The sequence below is a fragment of the Acomys russatus genome, chromosome 22 (assembly GCF_903995435.1).
Source record: "Acomys russatus chromosome 22, mAcoRus1.1, whole genome shotgun sequence".
In the NCBI taxonomy this organism is placed as follows: Eukaryota; Metazoa; Chordata; class Mammalia; order Rodentia; family Muridae; genus Acomys; species Acomys russatus.
Genome location: NC_067158.1, coordinates 11,867,430 through 11,890,084, shown reverse-complemented (window position 1 = coordinate 11,890,084; position 22,655 = coordinate 11,867,430). Strand labels below are relative to the sequence as shown.

General features: G+C 43.1%; 1 protein-coding gene across 1 annotated transcript in view; it reads right to left on the bottom strand.

Moving 5' to 3' along the window:
• Window positions 1-22,655, bottom strand: part of LOC127205517 (ankyrin repeat domain-containing protein 36C-like) — a 105,144-nt gene that overhangs the window by 48,665 nt on the left and 33,824 nt on the right. The window contains exons 9-15 of the mRNA XM_051164711.1: window positions 21,625-21,747; window positions 21,420-21,523; window positions 18,442-18,493; window positions 10,160-10,266; window positions 9,208-9,266; window positions 5,085-5,121; window positions 3,984-4,056 (exon numbers count right to left, since the gene is read on the bottom strand). Of these exons, the coding sequence (XP_051020668.1) occupies window positions 3,984-4,056; window positions 5,085-5,121; window positions 9,208-9,266; window positions 10,160-10,266; window positions 18,442-18,493; window positions 21,420-21,523; window positions 21,625-21,747 (555 nt within the window). The remainder of the gene's footprint in view (window positions 1-3,983; window positions 4,057-5,084; window positions 5,122-9,207; window positions 9,267-10,159; window positions 10,267-18,441; window positions 18,494-21,419; window positions 21,524-21,624; window positions 21,748-22,655) is intronic.

Genomic DNA, 22,655 nt, shown 5'->3' with positions numbered 1-22,655 from the left:
AAAGCTCATAGCCCTAACTTTCTGTCTAACTCGCATTAGGACTTTTACACATCAAAATATGCTAGCGACTCATAGGGAACATCGAGTGACCTAGAATGACTCTTCAGATTTTAGGTATTATCCACAAGCTCAGGGTGTCCCTCATAGCGTCTACACCCCGCATCTCTGTCTTATACCCTAACAGTTTTATTAAAATGAATAGGAAGGCTGTACTGACCATCAGTGTGAAGTACCAAGAACCGAGCACCAGCACTGAGGCACCAAGAACCGAGCACCAGCACTGAGGCACCAAGCGCCCACCAAGCGCCGAGCACCAGCACTGAGGCACCAAGCGCAGAGAAAGCACCCACCTGAACTTCCTGCTCAGCTCACGTCCTAATGGAAAAGGCCCAAAAGGGCTCACTAGCTCAGCTGACAGCCCAGGAGGAAAAGGCAAACAAACAAACAAACAAACAAAACCCAGGCCAAAGGCTCGCTAGCTCATAGTCCAAAACGCCAAAGGCCAAGGAGCTGAGGAGCTCAAGAGCTAGAGAGCTAAGAGCCAAAGAGCTAAAGAGAGACATCTTCTATGTCTACAGGCTGTCTTAAGTACAGCTCAAAGTCCCTCCTACCCTTTAATCCCTGTCAGCTGATTTCTTGCTCTGCCTCCTGACCCAAGGTTAACTCTTGGATTAAAGGTGTGTGTTAGGGCTCAACCATGCCAAACAAAAGACAGGTTTTTACAGATTGCAATCTCAGGGACCACAATGGCATCAAAGGTGGGTTTTTACAGTTTACAATCTCTGGGATCACATTGGGATCAACGATCTTGCAACAATTTTCTGTGCCACTGGCCTGGGCCTCTTCTCCCTCTTCTGTCCTTGTTATTCGTAGGTTTGGTCTTTTTATAGTGTCTCTGATTTCCTGGATGTCTTGTGTCTGGATGCTTTTAGATTAAACATTTTCTTTGAATGAGCTATCCAGTTCTTCTGTCTCATTTTTAATGCCTGAGATTCTCTCTTACATGTCTTTTAATCTGTTGGTGAGGCTTACTTCTGAGCTTTTGGTTTGACATGCTGAGTTTCTTGTTTCCGGTTTTATTTAAGTTTGGGTTTACTTAGTGATAGTATTTGCTAAATTCTATTTTCATGTCTTGTATTTTGTTATTTCTTTCAACTGGTTGCATTTATTGGTCTTCATGGTTTTTATTAAGGCATTTGTTAATATCTAAGGTCTGGCACATATTCACAATTGCTATTTTGAACTTTTTGTCTTGTGCCTCAGCTAAACTGCTTTTCTCAGGGCCTAAGGCAATAGGGTGGCTGGCTTCTGGAGGAAGCGTAGTATCATGATTGTTCATGCTTGTGCTGGGATCTAGGCATCTGGAGTTGTGATGTGTGAGGTGTTTCTTGGTGTAGATGTCTGGTCTTTTTTTTTGTTTGTTGGATGTTTGGTTCCTTGGTTGCTGTTGCTCACCCTGTATCCTAGGCAAGTAAGATGGCTGTAGGATCCCGGGTGGAGGGTGCTTCTGTGGGTTGGTGGATGATGTACAAAGGCATAGAGATGAGCGAGCAAGAAGGAAAAGCTGAGAGGGGGGCAGTGGGAAAGAGGGGGTTCCCCGGGGGATGGAGGTGGCAGGAAGGCTTCTGTTGAAGCGGGTCTGGGGAGAGAAGAGAGCGAAAGAGTTAGGGGGAGTCTGGGTCTGCCGATTCATATACTTGAAAGTATCAGCTTGATTTTGAAAACGTAAAACGTAAGTTGGTGCGGTGACACAGGCAGGCCTTTAATCCCAGAACTCAAGGAGGCAGAGGCAGGCAAACCTTTGTGTGAGGTCACGGCCAGCCTGCTCCCAAAAAGCAAAAAAAAAAAAGAAGAAGAACAACAACAAATATAAAAAAATTAAAAAAAAAATACCCTGGTCTTCCTATTTCTGTATCAACAGCAGATATAGCCTATGGAATGTTATGAAAAAGCTAATAAAATAATAATCTATCACTATTCAAATGTCAAATTTATAAGCCTTCAAATACTTTTTAGATACTGTTCAAATATTGGAAATTTGGAACCAGCACTGATGCATTTTGCTACCCAGTCAGCACGCTCAGCTGTGACACTCACAGCTGCTAAGTCAGTCTTTACCTGTGGATTCTTTTGGGATGTTGAGCAGAGTATAATCCTGAGGGTCCCTGAGTTTCAAAGTTGAAGAAGTTCTATGTTAATATTTAACTGTCGACATTGAGGGAGGTGTTGCGTGGTGGAGCACTGCCACACACACTTGGATCTGGGCTCACACAGTACAATTAAAAGGGGGAACAGGAGTAAGTCCTAACACCAGTCAAGCCGAGAGTGCTGCCGAGCGACTTTATGAGAAAGGGTACTTGAAAACACTGACAGGTGTTTTCCAGCAAGAGGACTGTAGACTCCGTTGCTCATCTTACTTTTCCTTCTTTGATGACAAACACTGACGCTTAGACCAAACCACAATTGTTAAGTTGCTCATTGGGTGAGCCCACCACATGTGTTTCTGTAACATGGCAACATTAGTATGAGAAAACAAATTCAAACTGAACACAGAAACACAACATCTACACTTTAAAGTGTGCTTCCTTTTGGAAGTGTCACAGATGAGGAATCCTCTCCAGTGCTGAGCGCGTGGCTCAGTGGCTGGACTTCCTACCAAACGCATGGCACTTGGTTTGATAACCCACACCTCGGCGATGGAATGCATGAATACAGCTGACACCGTCATTACTACGCTGCAAATAAATTTTTTTTAATGATACCATTAATTTCCTAAAAATACCATTGTAAGGGATGGAGAGATGGCTGAGCAGTTAAGAGCACTGGCTGCTCTTCAAGAGGCTGGTTTTCCACTACCCACATGAGGCAGCTCACACAACCTACACACAACCAGCTCTAGAGGATCTAATACCCCTCTCACCTCCAGGGGCAAGAGCACACAGGTGCACATATGCATACTTGCACACAGGCCTAAGTGCCCCCCCCCCCAAATTAAAACATAAACCTTTTTTTAAAACTTCACATGCTACTAATAAAGCAAAAGGCATCGAAGGGATAACAATTTATACACATCTGCTAGGTAGTTAGAACTAAGGGACAGAAAATTCCTTGATCACTATGATGAGTCGCTATATTAAAACTTTTTAATTTATTTCATGTGTATGAGTATTTTGCTTGCATGCATGCCTGTAGAACCAGAAAAGGGCATCTGATCCCCTGGAACTGGAGTCATGGGTGGTTGTGAGCTGCCCTCTGGTGCTGGGATCCAAAGCTGTTTCCTCTGCAAGAGCAGAGAGTGCCCCTAGCCACTGAGCCACCCCTCCAGCTCTGTGCTTAGATTTTTCTGTAATCATGAGTATAATAAAAGCTGTAGCAGGGCGTGGTGGCACACTCCTTTAATCCCAGCACTCAGGAGGCAGAGGCAGGTGGATCGCTGTGAGTTTGAGGCCAGCCTGGTCTACAAAGTGAGTCCAGGACAGCCAAGGCTACACAGAGAAACCCTGTCTCGAAAAACAAAACAAAACAAAACAAAACAAAAAGTCGTATTGCTATCATCTAAAAATGACACAAAGGTATATTTGTCCCACAAATTCTCCCCCAAACTTTATTGTGGGGAAAGTTTCTTTAAGCTTTACATCACGAGGTCCTGAGTTCAATTCCCAGCAACCATCTATAATGTGATCTGATACATACTGTATACATAATAAATAAATCTTTAAAAAAAGATTTACATCACTTTGTTTTTTCCTTACCATTTCTTTGTCCAACCCCTGCTGTCCAAGAGTACTAACTATCCCTTTGTGAGGGGCGCAAACTATCCCTTTGTGAGGGGACCAGTGGACCAAGTCTAACTATGTAGGCTGTTTTCTCTGACCAACTTTCAGTATAAAAGGATAATAACTGGATCACTGAATTTAAGAATAAATGCTAAAGAAACAATCCATACTTGCAACAAAAAAGACTAACTTCTCAAAGAATTTTACCTTTGTATCAAAATTGCATCCGTCCTTTCTCGCTGTAGGCTCAGGGTCACTAAGATCAGGTTTGGTGGAGAACCTTCAGAATAAAAATATATACCAATGGATGAGTTCTTCTGGTTCTTTACAAACCCTCTTCACGTCATCTGGGATTGTGTTGAGCACACTGAAACTGTGTTATGTAGAAAACTGCTTCTGTATATCGAGGTTCAACAATTCATTTTAAGCTATCAATATTTGCTTATTTTTCTCAGAAGGCAGCAATGTCTTTGCACTGCTCTTATGAAGAACATATGTGATTTGAATGTTTATCGATGACACTTTGTAGCCGGTCTTTGCTACTTTGCAGGTTTTTCTTTTTCCCATTCTTTATCCCCTCGCCGCCCCTCCCCGCCCCTGCCCTCCTACTCGCCCCCCTCCCCGATTTCATCCCTAACACTAGATTGGAGAGAAACAAGGGGAGAGGGGAGAGAGGAAGTAGGTATGTTCACTGACGATGAGAACAGATTAGAAAACAAACTCTAAGGAAGTAACAGGAATAGCTCGAGGGCAGAATGACGGGAGTCAGATGGCGCTGGACCAGCTTGGCTACTGCCCGCTGAGCACCGTCTACATGCAGACAGGGCAATCTCTCGGCACAAGTTGCGTGATTCGGTTATATGTATCAAATGGCTGGTCCCATGGCCACAGGGTTGAGATCTGCCCTGAAACCTTCACTGGTCAAAACGGGCATTGGTTATGAATGCAGCTGCAAACCATTAAGACTGTGAGTCCAAGCAAGCTTATTGGGAACACTCTGCACAAGCGCTCATACGTGCCTGGGCTTCGTGAATTGACATTACCGAAGCCGTTTCTTGGTTCTACCCGTTATGCAGAAGAGCAGGGGAACACTGAGAAAGTGCACAGGCTAATTACGGTCAGCTTCCCGGCAATATGCGACTACGGGCCCCTCAGTGAGAGCCACCTCACTGGGGAAGATGGTTGCACACTTGGCAAACAGGTTTGTGATGACTGTAGGAAACAGCAAGTGTCAGGCACAGCATGCAGAGAACACTAACAGATGCCTGTTTGCTTTCTCTGTACTTAAAACAATCTCTAAAATCCTACCTTAGTATAGAGTAGGATTCAGTACTGTCCGTTGCTTCTAAAGGTAAAGGAAAAATATATTGTTAATGAGTAATATAAAATAATAGAAAAGAAAGCCAGGTAGTAGTGGCGCACACCTTTAGTCCCAGCACTTGGGAGGCAGAGGCAGGTAGATCTTCAAGTTCAAGGCCAGCCTGATCTACAGAGTGAGTTCCAGGACAGTCAAGGCTACACAGAGAAACCCTGTTTTGAAAAACTAATTATATATATATGTGTTCAGTGAGTGTGTGCGTGTGTATGTTTGAAAAGAGAAAAGTATAATATATTAAATTTATATATCTGATGATTGATAGCATCAATACATTTGGAGCCTTGCATCAAGAGCATTCTATTGACGGGTAATCCACTCTTCAAAAACTCAGCCTCTCACTAGTTTGTGTATTTCAAGTCAAAGGAGGGAGAAACTTGTCAAAATTCAACGCCTAAATGTAAACTGCCATGCGAAATGACCACGATTGTAGCTGAACACCATTAGACTGACAGAGAACAACGTTATTAGCAGAATCGGTATGAGACACTGACAGTGGCGAATGCAAACAAGTCGTGTGGATCTTCTGGACAGATGGCGCCAAGGGCAGTGTGGGTGTGTGCTTATTTCTTATCTTAAAATATTTTCCATTTTTTAAAGTGTGTAGGTGTTTTGTCTGCATGCAAGTCTGTGCACCCACCACCTGTATGTTTGATTCTTGCAGAAGCCAGAAGAGGGCATTGGATCCACTAGAACTCAAGTCACAGATGGTTTTGAACCATGACATGGCTGCTGGCAATTGAACCCAGGTCCTCTGGAAGAGCAGCCAGAGTTCACCTCTCCTCTCTGTGACCTATTTATTATTATTACTATTATTATTATTATTATTATTATTATTATTATTATTATTTAACACAACTACTACAGTATCTCAGTGGAACCTGCTCAGCTTTGGATAAAAAGAACCCTGCTATAAGCAACATCAACGAATGGTCGTGGTCCTTTGAAGCTTTGCAAAACAGAATGGACAGAGGAGGGATATGCTGGCTAGCCTTCTGCCACCTTGACACACAAACTAGAGGCGTCTGAAAGGAGGGACCTTAATTGAGAAACTACCTCCATAAGATTCAGCTGTAAGGCATTTTCTTTTTTAAAAATTAATTAATTAATTAATTAATTCATATTACATCTCAATTGTTATCCCATCCCTTCTATCCTGCCATTCCTCCCTCCCTCCCACTTTCACCCTATTCCCCTCTCCTGTGACTGTGACTGAGGGGGACCTCCTCCCCCTGTATATGCTCATAGGGTATCAAGTCTCTTCTTGGTAGCCTGCTATCCTTCTCCTGAGTGCCACCGGGTCTCCCTATCAAGGGGACGTGGTCAAATATGGGGCACCAGAGTTCATGTGAAAGTCAGTCCCCACTCTCCACTCATCTGTGGAGAATGTCCTGTCCATCGGCTAGATCTGGGTAGGGGCTCGTTGTTTTCTGCATGTATTGTCCTTGGTTGGTGCCATAGTTTGAGCAGAACCCCTGGGCCCAGATCTGCCCATCATAATGTTCTACTTGTAGGTTTCTAGGACCCTCTGGATCCTTCTATTTCTGTAAGGCATTTTCTTAATTAGTTATTGATTGGGAGGGTCCAGCCCATTGTCGGTGGTTCCATCCCTGGGCTAGTGGTCCTGGGTTCTATAAGAAAGCAGGCCGAGCAAGGCAGTGAGCAGCAGCGCCCCATGGCCTCTGCATCAGTTCCTGCCTCCAGGATCCTGCCCTGCTTGCGTTCCCGTCCTGACTTCCTTCAATGATGAACAGTGATGTGGAAGGGTGAGCCAAATAAACCCGTTCCTCCCTAGCTTTCCTCTTGGCCATAGTGTTTTGTTGCAGTAGTAGAAACCTTAACTAAGACAGAGAGAGGAGCAAGGATCGTTTTCAGCCTCTAGATTCCAGCAGAAGAAAAGAGAGTGATATACGTGTCCTTATTAGGAAATGCTAATAACCCCTCTCAGTTCTAGCTATGTCCTTGTTCACTTTGTCTCCCACAGAACTATGTCACAGGAAGAACATCCCTTGATGATTTATCCATGCCTCATCACACTTACAGCCAGAAATAAGCTTGGAATGCACCACTGAGGAAAAATTCCTATTTGATATGAAAACCATAGAAATAAAGTCATTATCTCATTCAAGTTTCTGAATGGGCCAATAGGGGGCTCTCCGTATGTAAAGAAAACATTCTTTAAATCACCTAAAGCATGTTAATAAGTATTGGAACTCTCTCAGGTATTTCCCAGGAAAATCTACTATACTCACAGAAAAGTAAGGTAATAGATGTAGCAGAGTGCATTTCACCTGTATACGTGTGTGTGTGTGTTGTATGGCCATAAGCATGGTTTCCTTAGTGTTGGTAGCTGTGGCAGTTTGAATAAAGAACACCCCCCATACACTCTCATGTGTTTGAATACTTGGTCCCCAGTTGGTGGAACTGTTTGGGAAGGATGAGGAGGTGTGTCCTTGTTGGAGGGGTGTGTCACTGAGGGTGGGCTTTGAGGTTTCAAAAGCCCAGGCCATTCCTGGTTAGTTCCCTCTGCCTTGGGCTTGTGAATAAAAATGTGAGCTCTCAGCTGATGTTCCAGTACCATGTCTTCCTGCCTGCTCCCATGTTCTCTGCTATGGTGGGCAGCGACTCTGACTCTCTGAAACTGTAAGCACCAAATAAATCCTTTCTTCTATAAGCTGCTTTGGTGATGTCTTCACATGAGTAAAAAAGTGATGGAAGAGTTAGATCCCAGGCTTATCACTAAACAATAAAACAAAGATGTTAAAATGTAATGATTCCCAAAGGAAACTTCACTAGGTTATAAACTTACAGACTGCTTGTGTCTACCCTTTGGGTTCTCTTGTGTGTATCCTAGTGTCTCCTATTCACCCTTGTCCTAGTTAGTGTCAACTGTCAACCTGACACAAGCTAGAGCCTTCCAAAGGAGTCTCAACTGAGGAATTGCCTACATCAGATTGGCCTGTGATCATGCCTATGAGAGGCTATCTTGACTGATGATTGATGTGGGAGGGCCACGCCCACCGTGGGAGGCATCATCCCTAGGCAAGTGGGCCTGGGCTGTATGAGAATGCTAGCTAGGCATGAGCCAGTGAGTGAGCCAGTAGGCAGTGTCCCTCCACGGTTTCTGTTTGAGCTCCTGCTGTGACTTCCTCAATGATGGTGCAGGCCTGGAAGTGTAAGCCGCATCAGCCCACTCTCCCTTTAAGTTGACTTTGGTCAGACTTGCTTTACCACAGGGACAGAAAAGCAAACTAGACGCTACTCTTGCTTCCAGGGTCAAGTAGCTATAAAAGTCATTGTGATGGCCATTTTTATAAAGTATGAATTCTTAAGAATGTATCCTCCCGGACTGGAAAGATGGTTTAGAGCCATCTAAACGCAGTGGTTTAGAGCAACACCTGCTCTTCTGGAGGTCCTGAGTTCAATTCCCAGCAACCACATGGTGGCTCACAACCATCTATAGTGTGATCTGATGCCCTCTTCTGCAGATAAAAGGCTCATATTCAATAATAAATAAATAAATAAATAAATAAATAAATAAATAAATCTTTAAAAAAAAAAGAATGTATCCTCCCATCTTTGCAGGACGGCCCATGCTTCTCCTCAGCCTTCTCATTGTGTGGCAAATCTCCAAAGAAATAGAGTCCTTTGCACAGATGAAAAACATCCCGCCAGAGCTTGTACCACCACCACTACCACCACCACCACCACCAATAATAATAATAATAATAATAATAATAATAATAATAATAGAAACTATAGAAGTCTGGAGTGTAATACAGTGGGAGAGCGCTGGTCCATCACCAGGGAAACCCTAGGTCCAACCCCAAGACCACAAAAAGAAAATACATTTTTTTTCAAGTTACACTGTTTCAGAAAGCAAAATATACTTAATGATCAACTCATTAGACAATTCTGATTTTAAAATACAAAACTATTTTACATGTTCACTTTGTAAACAATACTTTTATTCATGATTTGATGTAATTAATTCTTGTTTTTTTTCTTTTAATCAAAGAAAGGATTACCTAAAATAATTCCTAATCCAGATCTTACCTAGATTGCTGTCTTGACAAATTTCAAGTCCCTTTTCTTCATAGTCTAAAACAGTTTGTCTTTTCCACAAATGAGAAAAATGGTAAGCATTAACTACTGTTTTTAGTAGAGGTAAGAAAGCATTTAACAAAGACTTTGAATGATTCAAAGAATGTTTCATTAAATAAAAGAGACGTTGCCACCTATGGTTCAAACATGCAAGCTCTTAAGGTTGTTTTGTTTTTTTTATAGAAATTGCAATTAAACACATAAAGACAAGATTAGATGTGACACAGACACTGCTCAATGGCTCACGGCCACACATCTAGCAAGTGTGAGATCTAGGAATTAAAAGCACTCTTGTGTGAACCCGAAACCTCTTTCTGTTCCTGTTATTGCCCACCTGGCCCCTGTGTTGACTGAAGAACAGTTAATGCGAACAGAGACAGGGCACTCCACCTTCCTGTGCTCACTACACGTAAACTCTGAGACCTAAGTGGAGTCTGGTGATCACAGTCAACCAGAAATGCCATCAGGTGAGCATTCCTCAGACACAGCAATCTCAAATATGGTCATCCAAATGGGAAAGTGCCTTTCAAGTCCCATTGTGGTTAGCAATGTACTTTCATAAGACATGCATGTTAGGAGCAGTGATGAAAATGAAAATAAGACATTAAGCTCAATGTTGAGCAAAATATGCAAAAGCCTGTAGTTTACAAAATTGGTAAAACTAATGTGGAACCCTTTAGCATCATGGGATGTAATGAGTACTATGCCTCATTAAAGTGGGGTACCAATCCTCTTCAATACTTCTGTTTGTGCCTGCACTGGATAGTTTATTTATAAATTACTTATGATAATTTATATCTCGTAAACTATAAATGAAACTCGTTCCTCTCTGTTTAATTGCTGACTGCATCCCCACAGAGCACCTGGAAGGCTGTTACGGAGAGAAAGAAGGAAACAAGCGCACCTCTCCAGCTTGACGCCTGCCTGGGCCTGGGCCGCTTCAGTTACTGAAAACTCCTTCATCTGTGGTTTGTTTTCTTCCAGGGGATCTAAAAATGACACCACTTCATCCTGTACAAAACCAAAAAACAGTAGCTCAGTAACTCACAAAATGGCATATTTAACGTAATTAAAAATCTCCTGACACACTCTGGGAATGTGATGGTGGAAGGCAGATAAGAGATAAATGGTTTAGAGACAAAAACAAAAAGATCTGATTCAATCACCCATTAAGCTGGGCGGTGGTGGTGGCAGCGCCTTTAATCCCAGCACTCGGGAGGCAGAGGCAGGCGGATCGCTGTGAGTTCGAGGCCAGCCTGGTCTACAAAGTGAGTCCAGGACAGTCAAGGCTACACAGAGAAACCCTGTCTCGAAAAACCAAAATAAGAAAAGAAAAGAAAAGAAAGAAAGAAATGGTGTCTCTCCCCTCCACCGAGCCTTTTCAGTGCTAGTCCTTCCCTGGGAAACGCTGTTCCCCGACTGGAGCCATTATATACCAGCCACGCTCAAAACTCAGTTCATGGACGGGGCGGAGCAGAACACAGGCTGTATCTCAGAGAGCTTCACAAATCACCAAATGAAAGGAGAGAAAAACAAAGACTGCCAGAGAAGCTGAACACCTTCCCTGTGGAGGGGAGGGAAGCAGGGGCCGCTTGAGAAAGAGATAAGCCACGCCCTCACTAGCTGAGGACAGTTAGTGAAGGGAAGCCTCACTCACCTGAGGTTTTCAGTACCTGAAACTCGACGCCTTCAACAGATCATAGCTCTTTACACCAAAATCAAAGATACCCGGAGGGGTAGAATACCAGAAGCAGATTGTAACAGTTTCCTGGTAAAATGATCGATGACCTTAAAAAGAATGAACCAAGCAGATGCGTTCTATTCGGAGCTCGCAGACATTTGTCAGCAGCACAGAGGAGCAGTTAGCAAGATGGCTGAGAGGGTCACCAACACGGAAGTACAACTCAGCAAGGAAATTGAGATTTTTTTTTTTTTTTTTACCAGAAAACACATAGGATTGATAAACACTTTCAGCAAATTATCAATATACAAAGTCAACATGTAAAAATCAGTAGCTTTCCTACATGCCAATACCAAACTAGCCGAGAAAGCATTGAGTGTGTGTGTGTGTGTGTGTGTGTGTGTGTGTAAATCCGTTCACAACAGCTTAAAAGACAAAACACCTAAAAATAAACCCAACACAGGAGGTTAAGACATCCATAAGGAAAAAAGGCACATAAAGGAATTGAAGAAGACACCAGACCATGGAAAGACTTGCCATGCTTGTGACTGGCAGATTTAACATTGTGAAGGCTGGTACATCACCAAAAGAGATCTACAGATTCAATGCACATCAAAATCCCAACACTGCTTATCAGTGCTAGGAAAATTCATATTTGAGGGCTCCCAATAACCAAAGCAATCCTTGCCAGGCCTGGTGGTGCATGCTGGATACAAAATCAACCCAAAAAGTCACTAGCCCTCCTGTATACAAATGACAATTGTGCTGAGAAAGAAATTAGGGAAATTACACCCTTCACGAGAGACATAAGTAATATAAAGTATCTAGGCGTGACTAACCAAGCAAGTGAAACACTGGTATGAAAAAAAAAACCTTCAAATCTCTGAAGAAGGAGAGTGAAGATGACATTAGAAGACGGAAAGATCTCCCTTGTTCGTGGATTGGGAGAATTAACATAGTAAAAATGGCCATCTTATCAAAAGCAATTAACAGATTCAATGTAATCCCTATAATTTTTTTTTAAAGATCAATTCTCAACTTCATATGGAAAAACAAAAAACCCCAGAATAGCTAAAACAATTCTGTACAATAAAAGATCCTCTGGAGGAATCTCCATCTCTGATCTTAAGCTGTACTATAGAGCAACAGTAATTAAAACGGTATGCTGCTGGCATAGCCATAGCCTAATTGATCAATGGAATCAAATCAAAGACCCAGAAATAAGTCCATACACCTATGGGCACTTGATTTTTTTGACAAAGAAGCCAAATCTATTCAATAGAAAAAGGATAGCATCTTCAACAAACAATGCTGGTCTAACTGGATGTCTACATGTAGAAAAATGCGAGTAGATCCCTATTTATCACCATGCACAAAACTCAAGTCCAAGCGGATTAAAGAAAGAGAAATCTTGAAGGCACTAAATGACTAATCTCAGTTTATGTTACAAAATTGTATTAAAAAAAACCAGCATTATACTGGCATAGAGACAGACACTTGGGACCTGGAGAGGTGCCTCAACAGTTAAGAGCACGTGCTGCTCTTGTTGAGAACCCAGGCTCAGGTCCCAGCAGCCACCTGGCAGCTCACAACTGTCTACAACTCAAGGTCCACATAACCCAGTGTCCTCTTCTGGCCTCTGGGGGGCACTACATGCACACGGTGCCCTTACATGCAGGCAGAACACCCATACAGACAAACAATGGGATAGAATGTAGGGTGCAATGCAGCCCCAAGAATTTAAAGCTACTTTTTTTTGGATGAAGTTGTCAAAAACACACACTGGAGAAAAGACAGCTTCTGATTGATGGTGCTTAGACCATGTGGGCAGGGGCTCTCCACACTTAGAAGCCAGGAACATCTCAGTTGAATGATTATTAATATTTAATACTGAATTATTATTTTAGTGAAACCAGTGGTTACTCCTTAACCAGCTTTATAACCAAATAACCACACAGAGAGACCAGGATCTATTTAATCAGCCTATAGCACAATTCTGCACAATAATTACTCCATCCAAAACCTCCATGCTATTATAGTTTCTTCCCATTCAAATTTCCCACATTATACTTGCTCTTAAATCATCTCCTAGGCCCGGTTCATTTCTCTTGGTGTTTCTCGGTCTCTCCTCTTGGCTCCATCCTCTCCTTCCTCCTCTTTTTCCTCCCCTCACTGGACCAGGATGTCCCACCCTATTCTCTGTTATTGCTCAGCATTGGTTTTTATTGACAACATAGGGAAAAAATGGTGACAAGTTTACATAAACTTGAAACAGGAGATACTTAGAATAAACATCACAATGCAATGTCTGGAACGTTCCAGAGAGTGGAGTGGAGAAATCGGCATTTGGACAAACAAGAGTAAACTGTACATAGTCTACAAGAACATTATGCCAACACATCTCATTCAACACAGTCATCAGTTCAAAACAGATCAAAGACCCTAATGAAAAACTGTAAAATGTTTGAGGAAAACACTTCAAAGCCATGTGAGTATCATTTTTCCTTCCACAGAGGACTCCAGTACTGAAAATAACAGTGAAGAAAACAGTTACCAAAGTGAAGAAGCAGCCTACATAGAGTGAAAAACAAACAACAACAACAAAAAAAAACTTTTCCAACCATGTATTAGATATTGGCTTAATATCTAGGATCTGAAAAGAAGAGCAAAAATTAAACATCAACAAACCAATCATGTAGCCTATTGGCTGATGAACTGAACAGCTATCAAAAGAAGACACACAAATGATTAACTGGAAATCGCTATGCTAAGGAAATAAGCCAGACCCAGACAAAAACTTCATGTTTTCTCTTACATATGAATTGTGGATTAAAGATTCATAACTATTCACATGTACATTTGTATCTACATGGAAAGGGAACTTGACAAAGATTGGCAACGCCAAGGGCAATGGAATGCATGTGACGGGAAAGGGGACATGGTATAACAGAAGAGAGGAGTGAGGGAGGAGAAGAGATGAGACATGTCACGAATGCATGAAGGTACTATGATTGTGGTGGTTTGAATAAAAATGGGTCCTATGGGCACATAGGGATGTGGCCCCTGGGAGGCTGCCCGTGCTCCTACACCCCTGCATGCGCTGGCAGTGCTCAGTGAACTCCGTGGGCTTAAAAAGAGAGACACGAAGGGCAGGTGAGATTAGAAGAGTTGGGGGGATGGGGAGATGAGGGCATAAGGAGGAATTGGAGGAGGAGGAGGAGTGAGGGTTGGTCTTGATGAAAACATGTTACATGCATGGATAAAATTCTAAAAAAAAAAAAAAAATAAGACATTTCCCATTTGAAAAAAGAAATAATTTAGTCAGCTAACCATAGCTATATGTGCTTACCTGAAAGTTTTAACATTTCAAATAGAAAAAAACAAAACAAAACAAAAAACCAAACAAACCAGAAAGTGTCTCTTAATTTTTCACTTAAGGAATTAGTAATCAGAAATCTAGAAAAAATGTACAGCATGAAAAGATATAATTAACAAAAAAAATTTGGTCTTTTGTTTGTTTGTCTTTGAGACAGGGTTTTCTCTGTGTAGCCCTGGCTGTCCTGAACTTGCTTTGTAGACCAGGCTGGCCTCGAACTCACTGAGATCTGCCTGCTTCTGCCTCCCTGAGTGCTGCAATTATAGGTGTGCAAAAATGAGGTGTACCTAAAGACTTCAAGAGGTGTTCTAGAATCTGTATCTACTTTCATGAGAAGATCACTGGAGGGATGCACTGTAAACTGCCCTTTCTATTTCTTACATTGTTCTTCCGCCTGCCTTTTAAAAACCCTGACAAACTCCTAGGGAAAAAATCACCAAGAATTACAAGTCCTAACAGATAATAAATCAATAGCATGTGCTTAAATTTTTAACATGTGAATTTAAAGCCAGTCTGTTCTACATAGAGCATTCCAGGCCAGCCAGGGCTACGTAGTGAGATCCTGTATCAAAAATTTCTTTATTTTTAATATCAAATTTTTAAACTACTGTTATTCTTGATGGTTTATTGCTTGCAAAATTACATCAAAGGTATCCATTTGCATGTTCATTTATTTATATTTAAAAATATTAAAATGTGATTTTCAAACAAAATATATTCTAGGTGTTCCAGGTTACAAAGAAGTAAGTTTCTGTGTGTTTGTTTTTCTAAGGTTTTTATTTATTTATTGTATATGAGTGTTTTATCTGCATGTACTCCTGCACACCAGAGGTGGACACCAGATCTCACTACAGATGGTTGTGAGCCACCATGTGGTTCCTGGGAATTGAACTTAGGTCCTCTGGAAGAACAGACAGTGTTCTTAACCGCTGAGCCATCTCTCCAGCCCCCAATTTGTTTTTTATATTGAGTCTCACTGTTGTTCTGAACCTCGCTCTGTAGACCAGGCTGGCCTGGAACGCAGAGGTCCTCCTGCCTCTGCCTCCAGTGCTGGGATTAAAGTCATGAAGCACCATGCCAGGCATAAGTATGTTTCTTAACCTTTTGAAACATGGACTGAAAAAGAAGCATTAGCGGGCGTATTTAAATAAAGAGTAAAAGGCTTCAGATATGTGAAATACTGAAGTGAAATACAAGAAGGTTATCGAATATATTTTTAAAAACTAAAATAGAAATAAATTTAAAATTAGACATTTACCATTTAGTTATTATACCTCTATCTCACAAACTTGTTATTAAGGCTAAAAGATGCTATACACACTCAAACATACTCATTTAAAATATTTTTATTAATTCTTTGAGAATTTCAGACAATGTATTTTGTTTATATCTATTTCCAACTCCTCCTCTGTCTCCTCTCCATCACAATGTTTTTGCTTTTGTTTTAACCCATAACTCTAATTTGTGCTGCCCATCTGTTCCTGAGTATCCGCTGGATCATGGATTTCCTAATCCTCTGTCAACATGGGAGGGGGGGAGGAAGGTGGACCATGACCCCCTTCCTTCTCCATGCTAGAATGTTGACTGGCTACATCTTGTGCGAGTCTTATGGAAACGACCAGTGTGGCTTGAGTTCATGAGGGCAACAGTCCTGTCATGTCCAGAGGCCACTGTTTCACTCGGGTCCTCTTAGACCCGTGGCTCTTAACCACCCCCTTTCTGCAATAGCCCCTGAACCTTGGGGAGAAGGGGCAGTGTAGGGGTCTCATCTGAGCATTCTACTGACACTTATTCTTTGCACTGTCACCAGTTGTGAGTTTCTGCATTAGCCACAATCAACTGCACAAAGAAACTCCTCTGATGGAGTCTGGCAGCTTCACTCATTTATGGGTAGAGAGATATGTATCTGGAGGGCAACTGAACACTATGCCCTGTGGAGGAATGTTAACTCAGAACGTGGCTGTCTGTGAGTCTTCTAGGTCTGTGTGATCTGGCTGGGATACAAACACGCCTTTAATCCAGGAGACAGAGGCAAACAGGTCTGTGTTCAAGGCCAGCCTGGTATAAGAGCACGTATCGCTGAAGAAGAGCTTAGATCCAGGCATGGTGATACATGACTTTAATCCCAAATGAAGGTAAAGTTAGTTTGTAGAAGGAAGCACCCATGTTTGTGAGTGATGTCTAATTGAGTGTCAGAAAAGGGAATGAATCAGAGAAGACTTGACAGAATAGGATATGCCCAACTCTCATGAGAAGAGAGAGGAGAGGGTAGCTACTTAAGAGGCAGTTTTTACCAGGACAGTACTAGAGAGGTGGGTTGCAGAGAAAGAACTCAGGTGAAGATGGAATGAGCCAGAAAATGAGAAGAAGCCAGAAGATTAGAGCAGATTGCTGGGTTAGTCTGAGGTCAAGCAATGCAATTTTTGGCTGAGAGAGAAGCCAGATTGAATAAGTCAGCTGGGAGAAGAGTTTGGGCCAGAACAGCTGAGATGAACCAGCCGGCCCAGAGCTCAGAAAGAACAAGTAAAGGTGAGCTTATCAAGCAGTTAAGTCTCAGAGGCTGAAAACATTCAACGCCTGGGTTAGATTGTGCGGAGGCTAGAAGCTTCCAGGACTAGGTCTAGGTTAGCAGATGGAGACAGTGAGCCTCCCAGACAACAACTGAGCCAGGAGAATAAAGGTTGCTTTTTACAAAGCTCACTTGGAATGACAACAAGAGGACCACCGCTGGGGCCCGCGAGCTCCTACCTATGGAGAGCCAAGCTTACAGTGCTAGGCACGAGCTTTCTTCAGAAAGGAGCTGGTTACCCCCTTGGCATCTGTGCTGCTCCTTACTACACTGGTCATTATTGCAGCTCACGGGGCTCACAGGCGGCTAAGGCGTCACACACGCTTCTAATAGAAAAACTTAGAGAGCACAGCGCTAGAGGAAAATGCGCCCACGGGCTCTGTGAGGCATAGCTTTATATTGCAGACAAATGCTTATTCTTTGAATTACTATGATAACTGATTCGATACACACTCTAGGCATAAATATGGGATAAGTCATGTCAGTATGATTTTAAAATCACAATGTGTTTACTGATCCCAGTAATCTTGCTCAGATTTCCACTTTTACTCTACTGTGGTATGGTGGCTTGAGTATAGAAGCTCATGTAAGGATTAGGAGGCGTGGCCTTGTTGGAGGAGTGTGCGCGCCACTGGGGTGGGCATTGAGATTGCCGTTCCCAGTTAGCTCTCTCCGCCTTCCGCTTTGTGGACCAAGATGTGAGCTCTCAGCTACTGCTCCAGTTCCATGCCTGCGGGCCTGCTGCCTGCTGCCATGTTTCCCGCCATGATTTTCATGGACTCTGCCTTTCCGGAACCATGAGCTACAAAATAAACGCTTCCTTTTATTACGTTGCCTTGGCTGTGGTGTTTTGTCGCCGCAGTTGAAAATGAAGTCAGACACGCCAGTAGACTGCTAGCAGGGTTTCCCTGTCATGCTGCAGATCTGGGCCACCGAGTCAACTCTCAGGGCCCCAAGTGTTTCCCATCTCTTCGGATTTTATCAAAGTTTTTTTTTTTTTTTTTTTTTTTTTTTTAAATGAACTACAAGGCATGCGTGGTGGGACACACCTTTAACTCCAGCCTTCTGGAAGTAGAGGCAGGAGGATCTCTGTAAGTTTGAGGCCAGCCTGGTCTTTGTAGCAAGCTCTAGGACAGCCAGGACTACACAGATCTTCCTAATGCTGTGACCTTTTAGTGCAGTTTCTCATGCTGTGGTGGCCCCAACCATGAAATTATTTTCATTGCTACTTTATAACTGTAATTTTGCTATTGTTATGACTCAAAAATGTAAATATCGATATGCAGGATATCTGATATGTGACCCCTATGAAAGGGTCATAAACCCCAAAGGGGCCGTGCCCCAAAGGTTGAGAACCACCATCATAGAGAGAGCCTGTGTCAAAAACAAAAATGAAACAAAACAAAACAAATCAAGCATGCAAAACTGTTTAGGAAGGTTTTCTCTGACAAACTTTCCATATAAAAATGATAACAGAGAAGGCACTGTATAGCTTAGGAATAAATGCTGGAAAAGCTGAATTCAGAACAAGAAAATTAATCTAATAAAGCAGCATTTTACCTTAGCGGTCTCTTTTGCTGTAGGGTCATCAGAACCAGGTTCCTTAGAAATCCTTCAGAGTGAAACATACAATAAGATATGAGTTTGGTTCTTTGAAAAATCCTGAATCATGATCAACTCTGTATGCTAAATGTATGTGTGTGTGTGTGTGTGTTTTATTAGCCTTATATATAAAAATGTATATAAAAGTTAATCTTTGTAAAAAAAAAAAAAAGCTTCAGTTACCTCCTCTGCCTCCGCTTTTCTCATCAAAGAGTAACAGCCAAAATATTCTCAAGGATTAAGAATGACTGGCCCATCATATAATCCAGCTGCATATAAATTGCTTTTGGGGCCTCGCTGCATGTTTTCCAAGGTCTCTGAAGCCCGGAGCTGCCTCATCTGCCGTCACAGCTCCAATCAGACTTCCCAGAGTCTGAACATGGATCCATACATAATTGCAGCTGAACAGTACTCAGAAAGGGAATTCCAAGAAAGCTAGCGTGGGGTGTAAAGGGAGGCCAAGTTTTATGCTGCATATGTGGGCTCAAATTAAAGGGCGCATTTCGTCTCCAAACCAATGCAAATGATACTCAGATTTTTAAAGTACAGAAATCAGTGGGTGGGCAAAATTCCTCTTTCTAAAGCTGAACTGAAAAACCAGTTACTGGTTCTCATGAATTTTGCTATGCCAAATGAGTGACACTAACATGACAATACAAGACAGTAAAAAATGGCAATTTTGGTTTTCCAGCATAGAAACAACATATTTAAAAGACCTCATTGCTTGTCTTCAACCCAAAACAACATAAAACATTCCTAAGATTGAAAGGACTGGAAAACTGCCCTGGTTAGTTTTTTAGCTGCTTGAGACAAGGTAGAGCCATCAAAGAGGAGGGAGTCTCAAGGGAGGAAAATGCCTCCATAAGATGAGGCTGTAGGCAAACCTGTAGGGCATTTTTTTGAAATTAGTGATTGGTGAGGGAGGGTCCAGCCCATTATGGATGGTACCACCCCTGGGCTGGTGGCCCTGGGTTCTGTAAGAAAGAAGGCCGAGCAAACCACAGGGGGCAAGCCAGTTGGCAGCACCCCTCCATGGCCTCTGCACCAGCTCCTGCCTCCAGGTTCCTGCCCTGTTTGAGTTCCTGTCCTGACTTCTCTCAATGGTGAACAATGACGTGGAAGTGTAAACATTTCCTTCCTCAATTTTCTTTTGGTCATGGTGTTTCATCACAGCAATGGCAACCCTAAGACAGTCATCATCTGTAGCTGTAACTTGAGTTTCTATTTCAGATGCCTTTCTGTTCTCACAGTTGTCTGACGTGATCCAACCGAGCCTGCGTGTGATATACTGATCTCAGTACTTTTAAAATCAGAATATGGTTTGCATTGATTTGGAAATGGGATGCGCCCTTTAATTTGAGCCCACATACGGAGCATAGAACTTGGCCTCCCTTACATCTTACGCTGGCTTTCTTGCAATTCTCTTTCAAGTAACGTTCGGCTGTAACTATGTATGGATCCGTGTTCAGACTCTGGGAAGTTTGATCGGAGCTGTGGCTGCAGATGAGCCAGCTCCTGGCTTCAGTGTCTTTGGAAAACATGTGGTGAGGCCCCCAAAGCAATTTATATGCAGCTTGGTTATATGATGGGCCAGAAACAAAGCCATGGCCTGAGGGGCAGAGGGAGCCCTGGGAGGCCGTTGGGGGGGGGGGGAGGAGTTGAGCCCCAGACAGTTAGATAGAGAGTTCAGACAGAAAGAGCCAAAAAGCGAGAGAAAAATCATTGGAAGCGCTTTCCCTGTGTTGTTCCAGGTCCAATAGGACCCTCTTGCTAGGGTGGGGAGGGGAAGGGAGGCAAATGATGAAGTATGCAGCTTTTTTGCCTGCTCCATGATGATCATGTACCACTTTCTAAAGAAAGATGGAGGAACAAAGCTGTCTGCCAGGCTGCGCAGGCCCCGGGTTAGTGTGAAGTGTTCCTGTGGTAGTTTGAATTAAAAATGATCCCCACCCCTAGGCCCATAGGGTGTGGCACTATTCAGAGCTATGGCCTGGTTGGAGTGGGTGTGGCTTGTTGGAGGAAGTGTGTCACTAGTGGGTGGGCTTTGAGGTATCAAATGCTCTAGCCGGGCTCAGTGGCTCAGTCTTTTCCCGCTGCCTGTGGATCAATGGGTAGAATTCTCCTTTCCTCTCCAGCACACCACCGTGCTTCCTGCTGTGACAACCGTGCACTAAATCTCTGACCTGTAAGCCAGTCCCAAATAAATGTTTTTCTTTATAAGAGGTGCTGTGGTCATGGTGTCTCTTCACAGAAATAAAACTGTGACTAAGACAGTTTGGTTTTGGAACTGCAGTGTCCTCTTTTTTTTTCTTCCTTTCTTCTTTCCCTCCCTCGTTCCTGCCTTCTTGCATTGCCGGGTGTAGACTATAGGTGCTTTCTAAGGCGAGGCCAACGCACTATCAACAATCTACACTCCAGGCCTGGGGGTTTTTGAGACAGAATCTGGCTAAGTCTCTCAGGCAGGAGGGCTCCTTAAATTCACGGTTGCCCCCACCTCCAGAGTGCTGGGGTCACAGGCATGCATCACCATGCCTGCTGCTGTACTTTTCTAGCATGGGGGAAATGAATCAAATAGGTGCGTAGGCCTTATGTGCTGTTAGACGGGGCAGAACACTCACAAGCTAAAGGTGACGCCCACAGGCTGCGGAGAGCACAAAACCTAGGCCAACGTGGAATCCAACAGAAAACTGCAAACTCTTTACAAAGCAGAAAATTCATCTGAATAGTTACCTTTTCAATTGATTTGTCTTTGTTTTGATAATTAACACTATACTCTGATCACTGTGTGTTAAATTTAAATTTCTTCTCTCTCTCTCTCTCTCTCTCTCTCACACACACACACATTCGTATATAAATCTAATATGTCTGATGCACGTGACTTTAACCCTTTTGGTGATTGCTAAGCTGGTTTTACTCAGAGAAATGAAAGGCTGTACCTGGTCTGCTGCTCACATGTCTGTACCTTTGCCTCCTTTCCTGACAAGACTGTCACCTGCTGTTTATTCTCTTTTAGAGGAACTGACCGTGATTCCATGTCTTCCTGTATTAAAAAAAAAAAAAAAAGTTTAAATGATCTTAAAGACACAATATTACATACTCTCCACCATCCAAGTTTGACAATCTTGCTAAAGCCAGCCTTACCCTCCATTCAATCGGGTTGTAGACCGCTGGCTGCCTGGAGAACTTAATGGGCTCAGGCCAGTCTGCAGGGTAGTCAATCCAGAGGCTGGATTCAGTCAGCATGGGTGACTGGACCCCCAAAGGCTGCACAGAAAAGCAGAAGTGTGCTGGGTGAGTCTGAGGGAATCAACACCCTGACGCGCCCACTTGCCATCCTGCCTGGAGGAGCTGCACTGGATCCCAGGAAGTGTGCCCCACAGCAGGCTGCAGTGAGCACAGGTCGGGGAGCCTTCCAGGGCACACACAATCACAGTCTCAGGAAGCATCGTGCAGACAGACACCCGGACAGACTGCTCATTTGCCGGTCTGCGTATTCAGACCTGGGACCCCCAGCAGAAAATACATTTAGGTCACAGAGTTTTTTCTCAACTGGGAGGGTGCACTGACTAGTGATCAGGCTGCATCTGAACCTGTGACTTCTGGAAACAAAGAAGAAGAGGAGGAGGAGGAAGGAGACCTTTCCTGGTATGAATAAACACAGGCTGTAGGCATAGCACCACCTTTCTGTTTGATTGCTTCTTTCTTTCTTTCTTTTCTTTTCTTTCTTTCTTTTTTTTTTTTTTCCCGAGACAGGGTTTCTCTGTGCAGTCTTGGCTGTCCTTGACTCACTTTGTAGACCAGCCTGGCCTCGAACTCACAGTGATCCACCTGCCTCTGCCTCCCTCCTGAGTGCTGGGATTAAAGGTGTGTGCCACCACGCCCGGCCTTGATTGCTTATTTTCATTTTAATTTTAACTACTTTAATTTTTTAGAATTACTCATTTGGACGTCGTTTCACTTTGTGTTTCAGTGATTTGTTTTATTTATGTGTATGAGTGTTTTGCTTGTATGTATGTCTGTGTACCTAGAACATGTCTGGCACCCTTGGAGGTCACAAGAGGGCACTGTATGCCCTGGGATTGGATTTACAGATGGTTGTGAGGCACCATGTGGGTGCTGGGAATGGAACTTGGATCCTCTGCAAAAGAAATACAGGGCTCTCTCACAGGCCC